General features: G+C 36.2%; 1 protein-coding gene across 1 annotated transcript in view; it reads right to left on the bottom strand.

The window, feature by feature from the left end:
* Nucleotides 1-41: 41 nt before the first annotated feature.
* The window catches only part of LOC105051817 (kinesin-like protein KIN-7E, chloroplastic), a 48,712-nt gene continuing 25,676 nt past the window's right edge, over nucleotides 42-23,077 (bottom strand). The window contains 18 exon segments of the mRNA XM_010932429.4: nucleotides 42-298; nucleotides 2,864-2,928; nucleotides 3,224-3,313; nucleotides 3,566-4,294; nucleotides 4,438-4,719; nucleotides 4,806-4,853; nucleotides 4,952-5,002; nucleotides 5,359-5,484; nucleotides 5,656-5,796; nucleotides 8,352-8,591; nucleotides 10,054-10,224; nucleotides 10,683-10,865; nucleotides 12,744-12,890; nucleotides 13,015-13,122; nucleotides 13,302-13,406; nucleotides 14,190-14,294; nucleotides 14,417-14,476; nucleotides 22,339-22,406. Coding sequence (XP_010930731.2) covers nucleotides 2,908-2,928; nucleotides 3,224-3,313; nucleotides 3,566-4,294; nucleotides 4,438-4,719; nucleotides 4,806-4,853; nucleotides 4,952-5,002; nucleotides 5,359-5,484; nucleotides 5,656-5,796; nucleotides 8,352-8,591; nucleotides 10,054-10,224; nucleotides 10,683-10,865; nucleotides 12,744-12,890; nucleotides 13,015-13,122; nucleotides 13,302-13,406; nucleotides 14,190-14,294; nucleotides 14,417-14,476; nucleotides 22,339-22,406 — 2,675 coding nt within the window. The 3' untranslated portion in view covers nucleotides 42-298; nucleotides 2,864-2,907.

The raw sequence follows: 23,077 nt of genomic DNA on the forward strand, positions 1-23,077 counted from the left end.
ATACAGTTTCAGCTGGATAGAATGAAAAAAAGATCTGAAAATGAAATGAAGACAGGAGATTGCATTCTCTGTTTCAATGTTTACATACATGCATACAAACATTCAAAATTTATAGTGATACCTCTCAAATATTTGTTAGTACAATAAATACATCAAAATTGTCAATCACGATCCTGTTGCAGCGCAATCATTATACTGCATGCTCCTTGAATCGGGCAACGAGGGAAATGCTTTTGCATTTTCTTCTAAACATACAACACGGTTTCTTTTCGCATAAACTGTACATATGGGATCCCATCTGCACAAATGTTCAGCATTAGTCCCCCGTGGCAATTAAATCAGGAGGTTCATGTAGAGTTTACTAAAGAAATGAGTTTGCAACAGGTCATGCTAGTGTAACGATAAACAAGCATGCAGAAGCATTACATTACGACTAATTGCCTCACATTTATTTAAAACATGGACGGTGGTCAATAGCACAAATACAGGTGCATAACAGGAGGAAAATTATTTGGATAACAGTCCAGCAGCAGTAGATATTTTGATACATTAAAAAAAAAAAGATATCTGTCAATAGCGAAAAAGCTAAGGATGCATCATAAACATGAATACCTTATGGATGTCCGGTAATAATATAAAAAAGCATGCGAGACAAAATTGCAAGCTATCTCATGAGTCTCTTACACAGTTTGAACTTCTATAGGTGGGCAACCGAGGAATTTATTAGGATAGGATAACAATAAGACATGAACATCCTTCGACAAGGATAGGAGTAAATATAAATTGGCAAGAAAAATGGTTTCTAGCCATCTAATAACATCTTTGCCAAACAATTATCAGCACTACAATAGGAATGAGAAAAAGCTAAGCCACTGACCATTGGCTAATATTTTGAAGTGCAGAAATGAAAACTGAGATCCTTTGGGATCTAACTTTTTCCTTGGGGAAAAAAGCAAGCATGGAAGTCCTATAAGATGTACAACGTCCTCAATGCCAACCAACTGAGTTTGTGGAGCAGAATCACCCAAGATTACAACCGAATCTGCAAATTGCTCATGCCAACAGCCCACTCCTCAACAAGTAGCCATCTGATTAAACTGATCAGACAAGCCATATGGCCAACAAGTTAAATTCCATTTACTCCGTAAATCTTGCCTCCTGTGCTTGACTAGATTTATATTTTCATTGACCTATCATGTCTGATAAGAGATGGATAAACATCATTCTGGTCTAGTAGGAATAGTTCTAACACGAGACATGCAAACATTCATGTGGATCATGGAACTACCGTAAGCTTCACTCTAGAAATTTAGGGTTACATTACACATGGAAGGCTCTTCATTCTCCAAATAAAAAGATTGGACTGGAACCTGAAAAGTTGAAGAATTTTGCTAATAGACTAGAATCAATCAATAATGTCCTCTAAAGCTTTTAGACTTGCTAATCAAACATTTTACATCATTCTTGAGGTGTGCATACGCTAAATCAACTTTTACACACAGTTCCCTTAACAAAACTCTTTTTTAAGACCAAGTCAAAGAGGTCTCAATTAAGTAGTTAATACCCAGAGTTCTGCAGCCAACTCCATTCTTCCTGGGTTCCTGGCTGACAGGAATTCCTCATTGGAAAACAGTAGAGATAAACAAATCAAGCGTAGGAATTTTGGGGACCAAAGAAATTGGTTCTTCTGTTTCCTGAAATTATTTCAAGAATCACATACGAAGCAGCTATCTACCAATTAAAAGGATAAAATACTCCTTTTGGTTTTGAATCTTGATGACGACAAGATAGATAAATAGTAATCACAGCAAGGAAAACACAGCTGAAAAAGGAAACTTGCAGGAGATTCAATTAACCGAGATTCAGAAGCTGAAATTTCACCTCTCCCATCCATGGGTTTACACTAGTGGAGGATACATAATAGCTCCTAAAGTCTTCAAGCAGCCTCCTGTCAGAATCTTCAATTTCGAAACTTCAAGTACTGAAGGCACAAAAAATTTAGTTTACTGATAGCAAGACAAGAATGTTCCTCATATATTCACTAATCCAGATTATAACCAACTGAAAAGCCCCTTTTAGACTGGGAAGGCTGTCTAGCACAGGTACTGCACGTCAGAACATATAGCAGGTATGACCCACTAGAGATGAACAGGTCCAAAATTCCTCTTGAAGATGTAAATCATTGATATGCTTGTAAAAGACTAATAGTATTATTGATTAAAGACATCACTGTTACTTAACTAAGTGAAAAAGGAAAAAGAGAATCTGAACTTAATTATGGGAGCATGAGCAGCAAGTGGAGTCACCAAAAAAAACTAGAGCATGGAAATGCCGAGGATCCTGGCCTCCAGATCCTCTCCTAAGCCTATGTGGCCACCCATATAACTGCGATGTAGTTCAGTCCCATATTAAAGTCACTAAGGCCCTATGCAGTATGGCCAGGAGGTAACACGGACCAGTTTCTGAACAATGTTGATTGCAACATTTCACATAATTTGGCACAAATAGCAACCAAACAAATAAGAGAATGTTATCCAGAATCTAGGATTTTCTGCTTGATTTTTCTTTAAATCATTAAACAAAAGGCAGTTCTAGTACTCTCAGTTTATTTATATATCCTTTTTCTCTATACATCAGAAACATGGCGGTGATAATATCATTTAGCATTAGCATATGAATGCCATGGTATACATGAAATCAGCAGACTCCTCCTACTATGAATTTAATGATCAATCACAATTTCTGGACATTTTCTACTATTCATTTTTTCCCTAAATGTCCAAATGCACATGCATATAATATTTAACACCCATACTCATATGCATGGACTAAATCGAAGAATAAATTCAATATAGATACAAACCTCAGGGAGACTAACAAAGAAACAATGCCATGGAATGTCACTTACTACTGAGCCAGGTTTGTTAACTGCAAATCAAAATTCAAAGGTTCATTAGTTGTAACAAGGCCTGAAGAGCTCTACTGACAAAAAAGAAGAAAAAAACATTTGTAAGATTACTTCTCAATACATAAAGATATGAAATCTCAAAAAGTCAGTATATATTCTAGAAGAATAATAAAGCACAAATAGATGATAAAATTTGAAGTTGCCGCAATGCTGAAGGACAATAGTAAAATTCAACATAAACAGTTAAATATTTAGATCAATATCAGGATGCTTTAGTAAGCAGACGAGGATGCAATTGTACTAACAAAACATTACCTTTTCTTGGCATATTTTCGCGAGTGCTTCAACATGAAAATTCTGCAGCTCTTCAAGAGCTCTGGAATCTAAGCCAATAAGGTCTTCACCCTGATACAAACATTGGGGAACATTGAGCTCAACTTGCTCCCGTGCAAACAAATAATTGTGAGAATACTGTTGCACGCTATTTTCGTTGTGCAATATATATATCATCCAGCCTTGTATTGCATTGTGGTAATCCATATAAAAGATTATTCCAGGATACCTTATCTAACTAATAAGGCAGGATCCTACTACAGTTACTAGTCAAACTAATGAGAATAGAAGGGGTACTGCTGCAAGCAGGATAATCTAATGTACCTTCAGCCTGGAAATAATGTGTTCCAATTCTTTGCAGCGTCTTCTTTCATATTCATAGGCGGCTCTTGCGTCTTCCAAGCTACTAATGGCATCTGTAGCTATGTTGTCAGAAAACCTTTCCCCCATAAACCTTACAGCATTATTACCATTAGATGGAAGAAAACCATTTCTTTTTGATGGGAACTCATATTCATTCAACCCTTTAGATAACGATTCATCAGAAATGCCATTTTTCTTAATTTTTGCAACAAGCACCCACATGTTTGCAAGCTCATTTTCCAAGTCATTTTCACGTTGTTTAGCCTCATCAATTCTTTTTTGTAGCTCAGCCTCTCTTTGATCCTTTTCAGATAATGCAACCTCCAAAGAAGCTTCTCTCTGGCATTTCACAGCAAGCTCTTTCTTTAACTCCTCAATCAAGTTACCATCCTCCAACTTCTTCAACTGCACATTGGCATGATCTTGCTTCCCATCACATTGATTGTACCTCTGGCCATTAGATCTGCCAAATGTATCCTTTGCTGCAGCCAAGTCACCAGTCAATTTTGCATTTTGGTAAGAAAGCTTGGTAACTTCTTCAGCTAAATTTCTAAGCTCAACAGCAGCTGCTGCAGCCAATTCCTTGGCATATGAAGCTTCTTCAGCCAGCTTTTGGCTATGAATTTCAAGTCCATCCTTTTCTTCGGTTAACCTCACCTTTTCTTGTTTCAGATTCTCAATCTCAGCAGCCTAAATCACCAAAAAACATGGAAAAGGTTCCGTTCTCATTATCATATGCAAATTTTTTAAAAATCAGTGAAAGACTTGGTTAATTAAACAGTGGAATAAGGAAATCTAGCAAAGAATGTTCACAAAAGTTTAAAGAAGATTACCTGCATGAGAACTTGGGTCTTTAGGGATGACTCTTTATTGCTTTCCTCACGTAGCTCATTAGAAAACACGTGAGACAAGCCTGTGGTCCTTGGAGTATTTTCATCAAAACAAGTTTCCTTAAATGAGTTAGTCCCACTGAACGGTTCATCATTTTCTCTAGATGATTCAACCAAAGATGCACTAATCACATCATCCTCTCTTCCATAGCCTTTGTCTGATAAAGAACTTAGTTGCTGTCTTAGCATTGAAATGGTGTCCTGAAGTTCAGCAATTTCAGACATCTGTATAAAGTTGATCAAGCATGTAAGAATGATGCATCTTAACCCTGAAAAGAAACAAAACATGTAATGCCATTATCCAATCTCACCTTCACCTGTAGCTGTTCTTGAAGAATTCTATTATCTGCAGACATGATCTTTTAAAAACAAGACCATAAAAAGTGAAATGAATAATCAGCAATGAATGTAAAGAAAAAAATAACGCATTCACTAGAAGGCAGAAAATTGCACAAACCTCAAGTTCGAATGTCTTCTCACTTAATTCACTTGTTAGTTTTGATAGCATCTACATGAAGGTAAAAGTTATGCATTAGACATCAGGATTAAAAGATCATCGACAATCGACAGTGGTAGCCAGAAGCAAGGGAAGTCATTTCACCCAAAAGTGATAACCAGCAACAATTTAACAAGGTATAGGAACATGAAGACATATTCTAATATAGATGAAACAATACAGTTAAGGACGGTTGGAAACAAAAAAACAGGAAGATATCACAAGTTGCAAGCTCCAACTTAGTGTTAGCAAGTTTTAAATTATAGAATCTGTCTGATTCTTCCTTTGATTCTTAATTGAGCTGTGAAAGCTCTAATACATAGCATATTAGTTCCGAAGGCCTTCCAGACAAGTTTGGTACAAGATACCTGAGACATTTCAACGCCGTTGGATGATTGCTGGGTCACTTCAAAAGATCCCGCCATCCGCTGCTCAAGCACACGCATTTGCAGCTTCTTTTCACTGATTTCATCCTTCAGCTTTTGCATTTGCTCCTACAAAACACACACGAAAAAGCTTTATATAATCAACCACAAGAAGTCTTCTCATTATCTAGCAAAACCTGAGAAAAAGGTTTTGATGAAGCTGCCCAACCAGATAAGGAGGGCCGGTTTACTATATTCATGTCTCCATATTCAGATAAAAGTTTCATGTAGTTCACATGCCTGAATTTGCATATCTTCAGGGTTGCCGACTGCTTGCTCTGACAGTCTTTTAAGAGAGCTCGTACATAATGCCACTTCCCCAGCTAACATTTTCACCTGCTCACGGAGAAGATCCATTTGATCAAGGATAGTAGTTCCAGTCTGCAAGACAGTTAAATAAAACTTAAGTCAACTGCATTGATATACTGCAACCAATTATGCAGCTGATAAATACAAAATTTTGACTTATAATACATGTCCTAGGGCAACTACACAAACAAGCAGGGTGAGCTTCTTCCTCTTCTCTCTCTTTTTCTTTTCCCTTTTCTTTTTTTTTTTTTTTTTTTTTGGTGCGTGTGTGTGTGGGGTGATTTATGACTTCTAGAGTGTGGTGATTGCATATCGTTGTGCAGGAAAGAAGATAAAGCTGTTCGATACGTTCTAACTGTAGAGACTGCAGTTTTTTTTTTTTTTTGGTGTAGACCCCAAAAAAGGTTGTGGAAGTATCAATATGCAAAAAGTGTTTCTTGATATTAAACTTAAAAAAAAAAATAGGAAAATGTTAACAATATTTGGGTTTTTTCTTCAAAAAAATAGGGAAAAGTAATATTGCAATAAACTCTTAATATAACTGGTTAAATTTATACATAGTAAAGGATATGTTGTTGGACATTGTTAAACCTAGATTATTTACAATTTGACACAAATATCATTGTGCCTTTCATGGAACTACTAATTTCGGATATGATTTTTAAAAAAATTAAAAAAAAAAAGCTTTTGTTGATGTTGTATTTTACTTAAACATGGTCTAGAGATTAGGGATACTGTGTCAATATTCAGTATGATATTAGAAGGCAGATTCTTGAGATATTAATATTCAATTAATTCTAAGCAATATGAGAGGTGAAGGCAAAAAAATATACAATGTAAATTTCTAACACAACACCTCAAATGACTTTTAGGTGAAGCAGGTTAAAATGAAGAATTAAAATATAGCAGTTAAATAAGAAATTTCAACAAAAGTTGACAAATAAATGAAAGAAATAAGAATGTGTTATTTATGATTGTACCAGTTAATGACATCTTTATAGACACGGCTGGCGGTAATATTTTAGTCTTGCTGATTTCAGAACTTGAGAGTCAATACTAACCCCATATTACTACGATATTTCAATTATAGATACATCAAAAAAAAAGAAAGAAAGAAAAAGAAACATGCAAGAACTGATTTTCCAAAACTATCTAAACCAGTTTGATATGAAATGATCCGAAATTTGATTTAGAAAATGAAATTAGGGAAACAAATCTCAGATTTCCACATTTTCCTTTCCAGGCTCTTGAACATCATTTTTAGCATATGTGCTTGTTTTTCTTTATAAAGAAAGAAAGACCACCACGTTGATTTTTTTTTTTTTTTTAAAATGACATCAAACATTTGTAAGTAGCAAACAATATGGGTCTAAACAACCCGTAACTTAACCCAACAAGAGTCCCACCAGGAACCAACCTAAGCAACCCTGGAATGTCACTAAAACTTTTCTTTCTCAAAAGTAAAGATTTTTGACAATACTATAATTCTTCAGAAATCACCGGATTACAAGCAAATAGACCTCTTTTTCTGAGTTTCAGCCCTCATCCTTGTTCTACACTTTTTGGCAGAAGGTTTTAAAATCCCAAAAGGTAGGAGCTTTAATACTTGAAAAACTCCAACTTACTACAGTGAAATATAAGGAGAGCTATTCTAACTAAAAAAAACTTTTGAGATGCTCACCACCTAACTTGATCAGAAAAATCCCTCTGTTTCTCAATTTGGGCCACTATTTCTTGAACAAATCCTTTCCCAAGGTGGCCAGCAGCTATTTAACTCCTTTTCCTCCTACTAAACCGTCGGTCATAGTAGAATTCCATCTGCGTACCTCATCTAACAAAAAGGGGGTGGGGGTGGGGGTGGACACTAAGTAGCTAACCATTTTTGAGAGCCCTCCCACTTATTCTTGCGCTTCAGAAGAGGAGCTGCTCATACCATGCCCTGGAGGCTTCAGAATGCAAAACAATCACATTTCATATTTTTTAATATCAACCATCCATTAAGCAGTCCGACCATTATTTCCAATTATAGATCACTTCCATGATTTGACAACAAGCAAATAAACACATGCAAGGATAAAATATAAAATGTTGTAAATTTGCTTCATATTTGGATATTGATGGGATCGATTTATAAATTGTCGAGTTAGTAGTACCTCCATTCAATGTATATCAGCTTAATCGATATGCTATATTCCAGGTTTAGAGAATACCTCTTCTTCAGATTTTTTTCCTCTATTTATTTTTAAAAACTATTACATTTTAACCGCCTTGGCCCTGCCTAGATTGCAGGTGGCAGCCTGGCCACCCACCTGCCTATAATTTTTACACTAAGTGCACGTAAATCAACTATAGGTAGCTAATTTATTTCAGAATAGAGATAAGATAAGGTGAGACTACTAGAGAGATTTTTGTTTACATATTACATATGCATACACACAAGCATATATAGACATAGCAAGTGCACAAGCACAGAGAGAGAGAGAGAGAGAGAGAGAGAGAGTTGGTGAAATGTAAGCAACCGATAATGAAATCAAGCAACCAGAATTAAATCCGAATATTTAGTCATGAACATCATCCATTAACCTAAATATCAGTCATAGAAACCCAGTTTCAGAATGTTGTCTCACCGGTGGAAGCCATCGCCCTTTTACTGCTGCACTAAACAAATCACCTGCTTGTGTTTTTTCTGGAAAGGAGTCCGTGAATGCAGAAGGATCATCCCCTTTTCTACTTACAGATTTTCTTTGTCCATCCTTCAGGTCAAATAACAATTTTTTCTGTTGTGATGACTGTGAACAGGATGGTGACCCACTGGCAGAGCTCTCACACCCTGCACCGGGTGACAGTCCAGAATGTTGCTCTGGTTTCTGCATCAAAAGGAACTCATCTCAAATACCTAGTGTGCTTCATCATGTAGATATATAAGAGTCAACAGCACTAGCTTTCAGCAGATCAGTAAGAATCAAGTCTTATAATATGAAATATCACGACTCAAACAATTTGTTGATAGAAACTCCATAGGACACAATAGTCACTTCATAGCTGATATCAAAGTCGGAAACAATATGACAAAATTCTGATTTTACATCTCAAAAGGATCATGACGAGACGGACTAATTTTAGAATCACTGACTCTATGGAGATGGAAGACTAGGTTATCTACAAGTCAAGTTGGTTCCAAATGTTACCTTTCAATATGATCCAAAATGGAGTCAAATCAGGTTCATGTCTACCATCTGGACTTGTACCAGGCAATTTGATGTAACAGCACTCAAGGAGAGGCTCTTGAAAGATAAAGGGAGGCCACAATAGAAGAAAAAAGTGATACAAGATTATAAAGAATGCCTTAATCACTTTTGACAGAACAAGAAACTAAAGTTAAGGGCTTGACCTGCTCTTAGAACTAGGATGAGAACATTAAATTATAAAATTGGGCTACTTGGGTCCATAAAACAAGATATGGAAGCATGATCAGCTTGTTCCAGAGAAGAAGAGCTGGAAAACTTTCAACTGCATATCTTCCCTAGTACAAGCAAACTATGCATTATATGATTGCCTCACAACATGGAAAATAAGCATAGGTAGTGTGTACAATCCATATGTACTAGAGTAAAACATGCATATATTAGATGGAATTAGCTTCTACTCCAGTGACTTCCACAGTCCCAATCATGTAATCGAGGTATCTAAAGACTAAAGCAATAAAGGCATAGTGCAGCCTGCATAGGTAATCATGAAACTGGGAACTAAAGTGGGGGGAAAAAATTCAGGTTCAATTCATTTCAACAAAGCTACTACCATTTCCAACACAATATCAATACTTATAGCATTTCAACTTTGTTAACCAGTATAATTCAATTTTAGTTTTGCACTAGTGTCTGGAGTTAGCTTGGCATATTTACATGATCTTATAAAGTAGCTAGAATTTTGTGCATGTATGTTTGTTTCCAATGTTTTCCAGACTTTTATTTATCAAGCAAATTTTAGTCAAGAAAGTCATAACAAACTTCTACAACTGCCACTAAATATTCCAAATATAGCAAGCCTGCATATATGATGACTTTGTCTTCATATTGTGAAATCAAATTACATATGCTTAGAGCACAAATTCTGACATATATCATGATTCAGCAATAAAACTAGCCATCGTCTCTCGAAATGGTATCTCTGATATTTGCCACACAATTGCACCATCTAGTTTGCAGTCAAGCAGTATCACAAACATTTTACAGAACGTATAGAACAACTGCATTATGTATCATACTAACAACAAACAAACAAGAAGAGCAAAATTTTCTTGCACCAGGGAAAAAGGCAGTCAAGACACACCCTTAATTTGAACCACCCAAGCATTCCCCGCCTCCGATTCCTTTTATCAAACCTTATAGTCTCATCTAGGCTGCTGGCATCAAGCCTTCCCTCCACCGAAAACTCTGAATCAAGACTGACCACATCATCATCAACAATGTATTCCCGCTTCCTATCAGGCAAATACACAAGCTGCAATCGCAGGAAAAAATAGTAATATATAAGAATTTGATGAGAGGAAATTGCAATATTTTTCTTAACATTGGAGAAACAATTGATGTATCATAAGGAGATGATTTTGGTTCATGTACAGTGATAAAATGAGCAAATGCTAAGGGAAACTTGAATCCATAGCAAACTTTATCTGTTCATGACCCAATAAAGCTGAAACCATAACAGATAGGTTCAGTTAGGAAGAATGAAGTAGGTGGGGTTCAATTTGCAGATCAGTTAATCAGGAGCCAACAAATCTTACTAAGCTTGTTCCATCAGTTCGAACAAAATATTTTATGGTCGGTAACAACAAATCTAGTCCCATGTCAAATCTACTTGATGTCATCATAATGTTGAACCATAAAAATCCATTTAGACTAATAGACAGAAACAAGCATACTCCAGAACAGTAAAAGATAATAGGTAAGAACAGCAACCTCATCTTCCCCAAAAGAGTGCCTCCGTCTATGCCCAACCTTTTCTGAAATGTTTGAAGATATAGAATTCTTTGTGGACACCAATATTAGTTTTGTCAGCCGCTGAATTCGACCCATTAGGGCTGCTTTTGCTTCCTCCTCCTCTTCCAATCTTGACTGCAACTTGACTTGGCCAGCTTCCAGCTTTCCAATTTCAAAAAGATAAGTTAGTCTCGAGTATGTTTAAAAGGCAGAAAAGATGAGTACAAAATTAAGTGCAAAATATTTCTCTTGTCACAATAAGTTGCTTGTGGTTCAAAATGAATCAGCTTCTAAGAACAAGATTTAGGGGGCACATAAGATGTTCAGTGACCTACTGGCAGATAGCAAGTGAATTTCACCCCCATAAGATCTTAAGAAAACTGAAATTTCATAATATGTAGCACACAAAAGAAAATATGGTAAAAACAATTAAAAGTTCTTGTGTGATGTAAATCCCAAAGGACATCGCTTTCCCCTTTCTTCTCACATTTCCTATATTGTAGAATCATGTAGAGAAAAGCAAGAAAAACAAATTCTCAATCTTTTGATCCATCAAACACTTGGATGTCAGTGATGTTGTCATATATAAAAATTCATAACTAATACGAGGAAGATAACAAGCTACTTAACCTACTAACATGCAATCTAAAGACATTAAACTATTTCATTGAATTCCTTTTCCCGTAGTTGCCATTCATTGTTAAATGATTTTGATGACTTTGCATAACTACAAGGTCTGTCAAACCGTCCCATGCTAAGAAATTCAGGGCATACAAAATTGAACCAGCCAAGAACCAGAATGATCCAGCCATCCTAAACGAAACAGGGTTAGAACCAGTCCAAACCAGGCTAATTGAATGGTTCTAACAAGTTTTGGATAGTTCTAACTTCTAACCCAATTTGTCAGGCCAAGCTAGGCCCCTTTGTAAAGGCCTGACCCCTCCCGGCATATGATCTCTCTCTCTCTCTCTCTCTCTCTCTCCCTCCCTCTCACACACACACACACGCACACACACCCTCTCTCCGAATTCCTAGCCATCGTGCTCTCTCCCCCGATCCCCCCACCTCACCTTCCTCCTAATCCCCCCCTCATCTTCCAGCAACAATGCCATGGGAGACCTTGCCAATTATTCCAGCCCCAATCAACAACCTCAAGCCTCCGATCTACAAGCCCCGACCTCTGATTTGCCTCTCCTTATCTAGCAGGTCCTTCCTCCCATTCTCTCTCTCCACCTTCTTATTCTCTGTTTCTTGCTTGTTTGCACTCACCAGCACCTGATCGGCACATGTGCACCATGTTGGTGGCATGGTACAATACCATACCCAAAAAAGGTACCAACTGGTACAGGTCATGGTACTAGTTTTGTGAACCTCGCTAACCACATTTTCCATGGTCAATTATGTCATTGTTGGCCCTTATTTACATATTTTCCTCAACTACCAAAATTTTAAGTCTAGATTGCCCATGCTTAACATCACATCTCAAGTTCAGTACTCCTTGTTTCATTGCACTATATTGTGCTGCTCTCCTGTGAAACCCAGACATTTAACTTGTACTAAGAAGGTTACTTCTACAAATCTGAAAGACATGGAGAAGTATGGAAATGACAGAACTTGAAAGATGAGAAAATCTTAACAGTCATATTAAAAAAAAAAAAAAAATCCATTTATGCCAGTATAAGCAAAGTAAACAAATATTAAAGGGTTCAAAAGATTAAAAGCACCCTGCATTATAAAATTTCTATATCAAAATTAGGTTGGTTTGAGTATTAAGCACAGGAGCTACATAAACCAGACATGTTAAATAATCAAACATTAATACCTCTTACTGCACAAATCTTCAGTATCAAATCCTAAAAAGGGAAAATTAATAGTATAACTTCAAAAGCATGATCATGCCATGACAGTAAGAAGTACCAAAAAATTTAGAATGATATGAAAGTCTTTTCAATTCATGATGTCAGAAAGATCTATAGCAATAAATTGGAAGTATCAGTAATGTACCAAATCTGTTTGACTTCCATATACAAAGGCACTAACCTGAAGTTTCAGATTAACGAGATCTTCTTGATTAGCATCAAGAAGGTATGGTTTCTCCATCATGCCACGTTTTAATTGCTGCAACTCTTGCTTTAAACAGGTAATCTCCCTTTGATATTTCTTTATGAGGGACTTCTCATCCATTATCTAAAATTATGTACTGATCAGTTACTCATGTGATGGATAGAATGAAAATTAACATAAAGTCCTGATGAGTTGCTCTTGCGATGGATATCAATAAAAAATAGCACATAAATAATAATACCATCACCTTATTTTGAGAAGCTTTGATTTCCACATGTTTGCTTCGATGTGCAAACTTTAATGTGTTGTGTGTCTCTTCACTATTGCTAGAAGCAGGTGTTACTGTGCATATAAGCTACCAACAGTAGGGAGGAAAAATTTACAAATTAACATACGTAGAATAGAAAAAGACATGTAGGAAGTTGCATCCAGTTAGTTTAAGGAAACAAAAAAGGAAGAGAAAGCAAGTTCTTCCAAACCCTGTATAACTTAAAAAACAAAAGCAGTACTTCTGCTACATGGAAGAGAACTCACGGAGATCCGTCCATGTCCACTAAGAGAGGACTGCAGCAAACGGGTGAGTTTTGAATCTCTATAGGGAATATGTGTAGCTTTGCCATCCGTCAGTTTAGAAATCACCTTTAACAATGAACACATACTTTAGAAAGCTCAATAACAAAGAAGACTGAATAGTCAATTGCAAGAAGACTTTACTAGAGAGGCTGAGAGCTAGCAAAAATTACGACAAAAAACTTTCTAGGAAGTAGGAAGGATTAAAAAGAAGATAACTTATGAATGACCATATTAGTGAACCAAACAGCAAAGCGAATCCAATTAGCTTGCTGTACTTCAACCAAAAATGCTTTTAACAATAGAGATTCTCAAATCTCTAAATTGATAAATATAATGAATGAAGAAAAAGAACCCCCAAAAAAAAAAAGCTAACCATATGGGTAACCTATCCTAAGCAGTTGGAAGAAAGAGTTGACAGTTATGCTCCAAATGGGTGGTAGATCCTCAAAATTTACCTCATGATATATTCAAAACCATATTTAACAAACAAACAGATCAAGTGATCCATTATAGAAGGTGTCTTAACTATTAAGAAAGGATATATGAAGAATGTGCTGGTGAGAACAGCCAGATAAATACCGATAGCAAGATAAAAATAAATTATAGCAATTAAGAAACAGAGCAACTTCAGCAATAAAAATGAAATAACTGCTTGAGGAAGTAAGCACAATGGTTGAAAATTTACCAATACAAGCCAATAGACACTTCAAGGCATAAAGTAATCTTAAGTTGTAAGTAACAATTGAACAACATCATAATAAGGGCATCTAAGTATGGTAAAATGAGGTAAGGTCTTCACTTGAAGGAATACGAAGTTATTAGAGCCACTTATGGGAAGTGGTAGCTTACAGTCCCAAGGGTAAGTAGACTTTTGTTTATATATGAACCTTCTTTACGTCGCAACCCCGTTGTTTCTGCCTTAGAACTTTCTGATCCAGCAAGATCAATCAAGTTCTGCAAAGGAAAAACAAAAACTAAGCAATCAAAGCATTCAAAAAGTGCAAGAAACCAAAGTCTCAAATCAAAAAGACAGCAGCATGAATGAATATCAGAAAATTTCTCATGAGAAAATTTACCAATTGAGACAATCTCACATCCTCCCCTCCACTATCACCAGAAGGACTGCTCTCAACAGTCTGCAGGCATATAATTCAAACAATTAGTCTACATAGACCACTTTCATATGATAAAAACTTCTTACGGAATTGCATGATCAAGATGTATCAAAGATATCTGTGACATAATCTTCAATGTTTCAAACTTTCCAACATATACATGTCAATATTTATTATTTAAACTATGAAATCAAGATGCAAGCAGTTCTCTACATATATATCATCAATAATAATAATAATGTACTCAGCAGTGCCCTCGTACTAAACATTTTAAAAAATAATCATGCAACAAAACACAAGATAGTAAAATATTACAATTAATGAAAAAGAACAGTAATTTGTATTCTAGGAAGCACATTCTGAGCACAGGACAGGGATACGCAAATAAATTAAATCTTGAAAAAGTATGATATGATACAGCTAGGATACATTAATAAATATATATGCAGTCTATGCATAGATATATGCATAAAAACACAGACGTATATATATGTATGCATGTAAAGAAGAATGTACAAAACATAGTAGGCTACCAAAATAATGTAACCTATATCCATAATAATATTGACTTTCATACGCTCATCACTTGGTCATCATTCAAATGAATCAAATCTATAGAACCAAATTTATACTTTAAATATCAATACTAATATCATATTGTCCAAAATTGATCATAATAATAATGTACTGAGCAGTGCCCTTGTACTAAACATTTTAAAAAATAATCATGCAACAGAACACAATATGGTAAAATATTACAATTAATGAAAAAGAACAGTAATTGGCATTCTAGGAAGCACACTCCAAGCACAGGATAGGGATACGCCAATAAAGTAAATCTTGAAAAAGTAGGATATGATACAACTAGGATACATTAATAAATATATATGCAGCCTATGCATAGATATATGCATAAAAACACAGATGTATATATATGTATGCATGTAAAGAAGAATCTACAAAACGTATTAGGCTACCAAAATAATGTAACCCATATTCATAATAATATCGACTTTAAGACGCTCATCACTTGGTCATCATTCAAATGAATCAAATCTATAGAACCAAATTTATACTTTAAATATCAATATTAATATCATATTGTCCAAAATTGATCATTCGCTGTTAAAAGATCAGCATGAACAAAAGAAGCAAAAGTCCTTCCTCTCATTTTTGGAGTTATCGGGGAAATATCTCAGATGCATACTATGAAGCATGGGTACTTCAAATCACATTTCATGTCTGTATCAGATATGCAATGGATATCGATCCTCATCATGCACTTCTTGGATACATGTCAAGTACTTGTGTTGAGTATCCTATTATTCAAAATTGGAAAGAAGGAAAAAAAAAAAAAAACCCCACAAACTTCCCAGATACACTCAAGATACTTCCTAGAGATCTTCAAAAATAAGGGGAAGGGGTTTTCTTTCTTTTTTTAAATATTAACCTTTTAATAGTTAATATCAGTTTTGGAGTCTAATTGTAACATAAAAACATGAAGTATGGATTGGGTTTATGGATTTGAATGACGACTAAATGACAAGCTTGTACAAGTTGATGGTATCATATAAAATATGGTCTATGTTATTGTGATAGCCACTACCCTCTATATATGCACTTTCACAAGCATATATATGTACATATGTGTAACTATGTAGTTATGCATACATGTATGCATAAATTGCACATATCCGTTCATGTATCCTAGATATATCACAACTTACTCTTTTAAGATGTCATATCAGTGTATCTGCAAGGTTTTAAGTCCCGACGTGGCAAGGATGTCCTAACCATCATATCCCATTCTTATGAGAAAATGAGATTGGGACAAGGTCGAGACTTTAAGACCTATCCATGTGGGGAAAGAAAAAGAAAGAGAAAAGAAAGAAGGAAAGATGAAGAAAAGGAAAAAATAAAGCCAAAGAAAGAGGAAAAGGAAGGGACAAGAAAAAGAAAGGAAGGAAAGAAGGAAGAAAGCTGGGAGAAAGAAGAAGATGAAGGGAAAAAGAAATAAAGGAAGGGACAAAAAGAAGAAAGAAAAAGGAAAAGAAAGAAAGGAAGGTAGAAGAAAAAAAAAAAGAAAGAAAAAAGAAAAAAGAAGGAAACAAAGAACGAAGGGGCGAGAGATGGGAGATATCTATCAAGATGCATGACTATGGCCGCTAGCGGAACACAGCAAGACAGTGGGACATCCATTCCATGGAGAAACCGGGACATTTCCATCCTAAGGAATTTAAAACCTTGTGTATCCGTATCATATCATATACCCCTGGCAATGCTTAAAATGTAGAAAAAGTATCCAAATTGTTCTTTGAATTTGGACAAATAAGACTTGACACAAGTATCAAACATGCATCAGAGAAGCATCCAACAAGTATCGTTATCTGATACATCGGACATAGACACAACATCATATTTGAAGCATTCATGTTTCTTGCTTTGCATTACAATAAAAGGAAAAATCTCAAGATGAAATAGCAGTTATGAATGATTCACTGTAGAGCTAACAGAGCTATTGGACCTCAAAAGTTCTACTCCATAAAACATGATAAGGTGTTTGTAACATGCACTTTGATAGTCATCAAGTGTAGTAAACTGAAGCTGCATAATTCCTTCAATAGAGAATAGCTAGGATACTTATAAGAGAGAAAATAGATGGTTTTTGCTTTGCTAGATGTCAGTATTTATTAGTTTATGTAGTATTTCATAACTATAGCAGCATTCTTCAAGTGTCTGAGTTTAGTCATACCAGTTGCTTTCTAACTCGAAGCTAGTAAATGTATGATAGCCACCACTACCATAGGGTTATCTAAGATATTAGAAATCCATAGGCAGACTGTAATGACCCAGGATCCATCCAAAAAGGCAAGCAAAAAATTATTAATTGGGGTCCCTGGAACTGCTTAAGTACCCAAGAGCCCAAGAACTCCCCAGCGCGGAACCAACTAAACACAGGCCACCACGAGTTCTCACATAGAGAGCTACTCCTTTTTTTTATTAATATTGTAAAGTTTAACTATAGCGCATAACACCATCTTCTACTAATGCAGGACAACCTAAAAGAAAAGAAAAAAAAACCAATCATAAAGATCAAGCTTCCTTCCGTTCGTCAACAACAAATCACGTCCGGCCAGAGGCATCATTATTCCCAGAGCAGACAATATAGTTGCCTATACTCTGCTCAAGAGACGTGACTGATTGATACGAGACCAAAGCAAGATTAAACTAAATGATACAGATGAATGCCATATTAAAGATCAGTAAACAACTAGCAATAAGAAAGTAAATAAACAAATAGCAGAAATTAAACATGCTCACGAGTAAATGCAAAAAGAAATATGAATGGAATGAGGGAGAGTAAGACATTAAACCCGCAAAAAAATCCGAGAAGATAATAAGAATCTAGATCGTGATAGTTAAGAAACTATCCTGATTAGGGCTCTTAATTTTTTAACGAAACAGATCTGTCAATAAAGAACTAGACCTTTACCAACGTCGAATCTAAAAAAAATAAAAATCAAAGATCAACTGAAAAAGAACGAAGGTCCTTGTCAGTGTTTGATCAGTAGAATAAGGGATCACTCTTTCTCCCTCATCACGATAGACGGGAATCTTAAAGGAAACAGATCTTCTCTCGATGGAATAGGCTTGCGTGAATAGATGGTAGAGACGAATCAGATTCGTAAGAACACTGGATCTCAAGTAGATAAAGGTTAAAGAGATAGGGAAGAAAGTGGACCTCACACCCTTCCCTCGTGGAACGATTTTGGATCTCACGCCCTCTCCCTCTCGGAGCGATTGACACAAGTATTTGCAGGATTTATAAAATCATTCCTCCATATCTTCATGAAAAATACAGGGGTTTATATAGGACCCTAGGGGTCCTATTTCTTTAGGAATCCCCTACCCTTTACAAGGAAGAAATCAGCCCTCCCAACAAAAAAGTAAAACATTATGTCTGATTTTCAAACAAATAATCTATCTTTTATGGAATCATGGGAAAGAAATCAGCCCTTTAACAAAATAAGTAAGAAATCAAAAACTCTTAAGAATCCTAGGGAAGAAAAGGAACTCCATATGAGGTGCTTAATGCTTGGCACAACTTGGTATAAGGATCCTTGGCACGGCACATACTAGCATGCATATTTTCCCTGGACGTGTGGAGAGTGGTGGCTCCAAAGGTGACGTGGTTCAAACTAAGGTATGACCTCTTAGGACTTGCTTCTTCATGATGGTCAAATAAGGCTCCAACCCAATTCAAACCTAAGTATGGCCCTATGGATCCAAAACTAAATGCATCAAAATAACTAATTGACTGAAAACAAATAACTGAAGTAGAGTCAATCTAATGGGGCTTCTTCGATCCAAATCAAATTCAAATCATATCGCCAACCTCTGATAACTCTGATGTCCGCACCAATTCTCTCAAGGTGGGGAGAACCTGATCCTGTTGAGTGGGGGTCGATTCCGCTCTGGTAACGCTCAAACAAATCGAGATCAATGCGCTATAACTCTTCTCAAGTGATTCAGATATCTTCAGACTCCGATCATCCTCGCTATCTGACCAAATACCGCTGATAGCCTCAACTCCGGGTGGGGATGATTTACTCGTCCAAAATTCTCTCAATCTGATCGTGCTTTGCTGACATTGACTGATGGACACTCAGAGATAGGCTCGCTCTCAAAGGTTGGTTCAAGCTCAAATAGCTCACTAGGTACCCAAGTTAGCTCTTTATAGATGACGAGATCTGCAATATTAAAAATAGAACTAATCCCAAAATCAGAAAGCAAGTCCACAACATACGCATTCGGTCCGAATTTCTTTATGATCTTAAACAGACCTACTCCTCGGGCATGTAACTTCATGTTCCGAGTGGAAACCGTTCAGGCCTCATTCGAACCATCACAGTCTCCCTCCGCAAACTCTTGAGCACGTCGATGAGAATCTGCATTCCGTTTATAGACTTTAATGTTAGTGCTAATTTTTTATTGATCTCTTTATGTAAACTCTTGACATGCTGTGCAAATGACTCTGCAGATTGGGAAATCCTAGCATGCATGGGCAATGAGATGAGATCTATTGGTTTCCTAGATTGATATCCATGAACTACTTCGAAAGAACTCATGCCAATGGATCTATTAGCAGAGCTATTATATACAAATTTGGCTGAGGATAGCAAAAGATCCCAGTTACCCATATGTTTCCCAATCAAGTAACGCAACAGACTTTCAAAACTCCTATTGACCACTTCGATCTGACCATCCATTTGCGGGCGATAAACAGAAGAAAATTTCAGTTTTGTGCCTAGAATGCACCATAGGATTTTTCAAAAGTAGCTCATAAATCTAACATCCTATCAGACACAATGGTTTTAGGCAATCCGTGTAGCCTAACAATCTCATTAAAGTATATCTTTGCAACTTTCGATGCGTCAGACGTTTGGCAACATGACAAAAAATGGGCCATTTTTTGAAAATCTATCTACAACCACTAGAACAGAATCATGCTTCCTAGCTGTCCTAAATAATCCTAAAACAAAATCCATACTAACGTCTTGCCAAGGACAGTCTGGTATAGAAAAGGATGTATATAGGCCGGTGTTTTATTTTTTCTGCTTGGCCATGGCACACGTTCTACACTGGACAACAATTCAGACGACGTCTCTTTTCAAGCTTGGCCAAAAGAACTGAACTTCTACCAACTCTATAATTTTATTCCTACCAAAGTATCCAGCTAATCCTCCAACGTGTAGTTCTCAAACTAGAAAATTCTTAAAGATGTACAGGAGCCACACAGCCTAGTTCCTTTAAACAGGTAACCATCTTTAAGGATATATTCACTATATTCTCTAGATGGTCCTTTACGTAAAGCGGTAAGTATGCTACCAAAATCTGGACACCCCTTATAATCTTCTTTAATCTTATCAAAACCAACAACTTCTATACTAACAGTGGACAGTAAAGTATGACGATAACTCAGGACATCAGCAGTACGATTCTTTACACCCACACGGTATTTTAAAATAAAAGTATAGGTTGCAAAAATTCGACCCACCTACCGTGTCTATGATTCAGTTTGTTTTGAGAATTCAAGAATCGAAGGATCTCATGGTCAGAGTACAAAACAAATTCTTGTGGTAGTAAGTAATGTCTCCAATATCTTAAAGCTTGGATTACCGCGTAAAACTCCTTATCGTAGGTAGAATACTTGAGTTTAGAATCGTTAAGTTTCTCGCTAAAGCATGCTACCAGATGACCTTGACTAAGGACACCACCAATCCCAACTCCTGACGCGTCGCATGCTACTTCAAAAACTTTGAAAAAATCAGGTAGACGTAAGACTGGAACGTAGGTCATCTTATCCTTAATATCCAGAAAGGCTCTATTGACTGCCTTAGTCTATTCAAAATCTCCCTTTCTAATATAGTCAGTGATGGGAGCGGCTATGGTGCTAAACTATTTTATGAACCTATGGTAAAAGATTGCTAATCCATGAAAACTCCGCACGTCATGGATACTCTTGGGTACCAGCCACTCAACTATTGCTCTAATTTTTTCAGAGTCGACAGACACACCATCGAGGATAATAATAAAACCTAAGAAGATGACACGGTCCGCCATGAAAGCGCACTTCTTAGGATTGGCATACAGGCTTTCTATTCTAAAAATTTGGTACACTCTTCGGAGATGGTCTAGATGGTCCTCCCTAAATAACACCATCTTCTACTCCATCCACCACTCCTCGATCTCGACATTCTTTTTCTTTTTTTGACCTTAATATATCCTACAGAGGACGTACAAATTAAAGGTTCAGCATCAAAGATGCAGGGTAGTAATAGCAGCTGTATCAGATCTAGTCATATACACCTAAAGGCATAAGCCGACCCCAGATAGATATGATAAATCTCACCCAGCATTCCTGCAATCAAATTATCATCCATTATTATAAATTTAAAATCATGTGATTTGGTACAATGCAAGAACTCACTGATGTAATAGTTTTGATTCCAAAGGTTCCAGCTGGACAACAAGAATAAGGTAATCTATGGATAGATTGATCCTGACACTGGGTCATACTTCTGTAACTTATTTCACGGAATAACTGTCTAATCCTGAAGAACATGTTCCGAAAATCAGACTCTTCTCAAGCTTATGGAAAGAAATCAGGCAGCGAATCACGTGGCTGATCACAAAACTACGATAGGTTTATCATCATTATTGCACCATCTTCTGGTTAATTAGGTCTCCATATTGGAGCTTTCTTGTCTGACCAAAACAGACAGAAGGAATACCACATAAGGAAAAAAATCAAGAAAACACAAACATCTGCATATGCTATGGTCATAAATAACCAAGTATGTCTGTTAAAAGCATGCATGTAAGCTCCAATAGGGTGACCTAGTAGGCTCCTGAAGATGGATATCATTCTACTGACTTCTACATTATTCTAACCTCCTGTTTATTCAGACAGTAAGGCTTATTCCCAAATAAATCTTTTTAACTTTTTTGGTATACAAGTTTGCAAGTGCAATAATATATGCAATAACTCTATCTTAAAAAGTCTTGAGAAAGCAGACTTGTTTAGCAAACTCTAAATGAAAAAGACAGAAAAGAAACCAAAGGGATATACATAATAAAGAAGAGAGAGTTCGAAGTTATATTTTGTGCCCAAATATAGAAAATCTATTTCAGCTCTTAATAAATTGGTACACAAAAAAAAAAAAAGAAATGATGCAACAGTGAGAAACTCAGCAGTAAACAAATTTGTCGGAATAGTTATGTAACAAGTAAGGTCATATAAGGCAAAATTAGAACTTCTACGAGAGATAACAAGGGTGCATATGTAAGTTATTCAGATTGAAAAAGAGAAAGATAATTACCAAAGTGAAAATAGTGTGGCTCCGACTACTGAGAAGATTAAAATTATTAGACCCGACATGTCTGTGCTCTGCAATTACATACTCTTATGAGTGCAACAGCAAGTGGTCAACTATAACAATTGTGGACAAGCAAAGAAGACAAAGGTATATAAGAAAAGTAAGCATGTCATATAAAATTAGATAGCAGCAGAATAATTTACAACAGAGAAAGGTGAAAAGGGAGTATTGTAGACCTGCAAGTACTAGAGAACATGAAAGCAACACATTATTTAGTCTCTGGTCAAATAATTATATAAATGTATATGGAAATAGAAATATTTCCATACAACAGAAGTAATGGTTGAAAAACATGCTTGATATTGGACATCAAAATACCAAACAAAAAGATACACCATCTTAGCATTTTTTTTAAACAAAGGATCACCAAATCCTAATTCAAAATCCGATCGCTGAACTAAGATATGGCCACAGTCCAAGCAGTAGTTCACATATTCCACGGGCGTGCTTCCCTTTCACAGTCTCACCTTGTGAAGATAACTGCCTCATGTTAACAACTTATGGAACAATAATATTCATGGTAAAGACAATATCAACTTCAAGCTGCCTAAGTTATCTCCTGAGAGGTAACATACATCAACATCAGACAGCTGAAAAATAACCATAATAAGGATGGTCTGTGCTCAAATATCCTGAAAAGCATCAATTACAGCACGCCCAAGGCGAAAAAAAGTGCACTAGT

Source organism: Elaeis guineensis, chromosome 9 (assembly GCF_000442705.2).
Source record: "Elaeis guineensis isolate ETL-2024a chromosome 9, EG11, whole genome shotgun sequence".
NCBI classification, from domain to species: Eukaryota; Viridiplantae; Streptophyta; class Magnoliopsida; order Arecales; family Arecaceae; genus Elaeis; species Elaeis guineensis.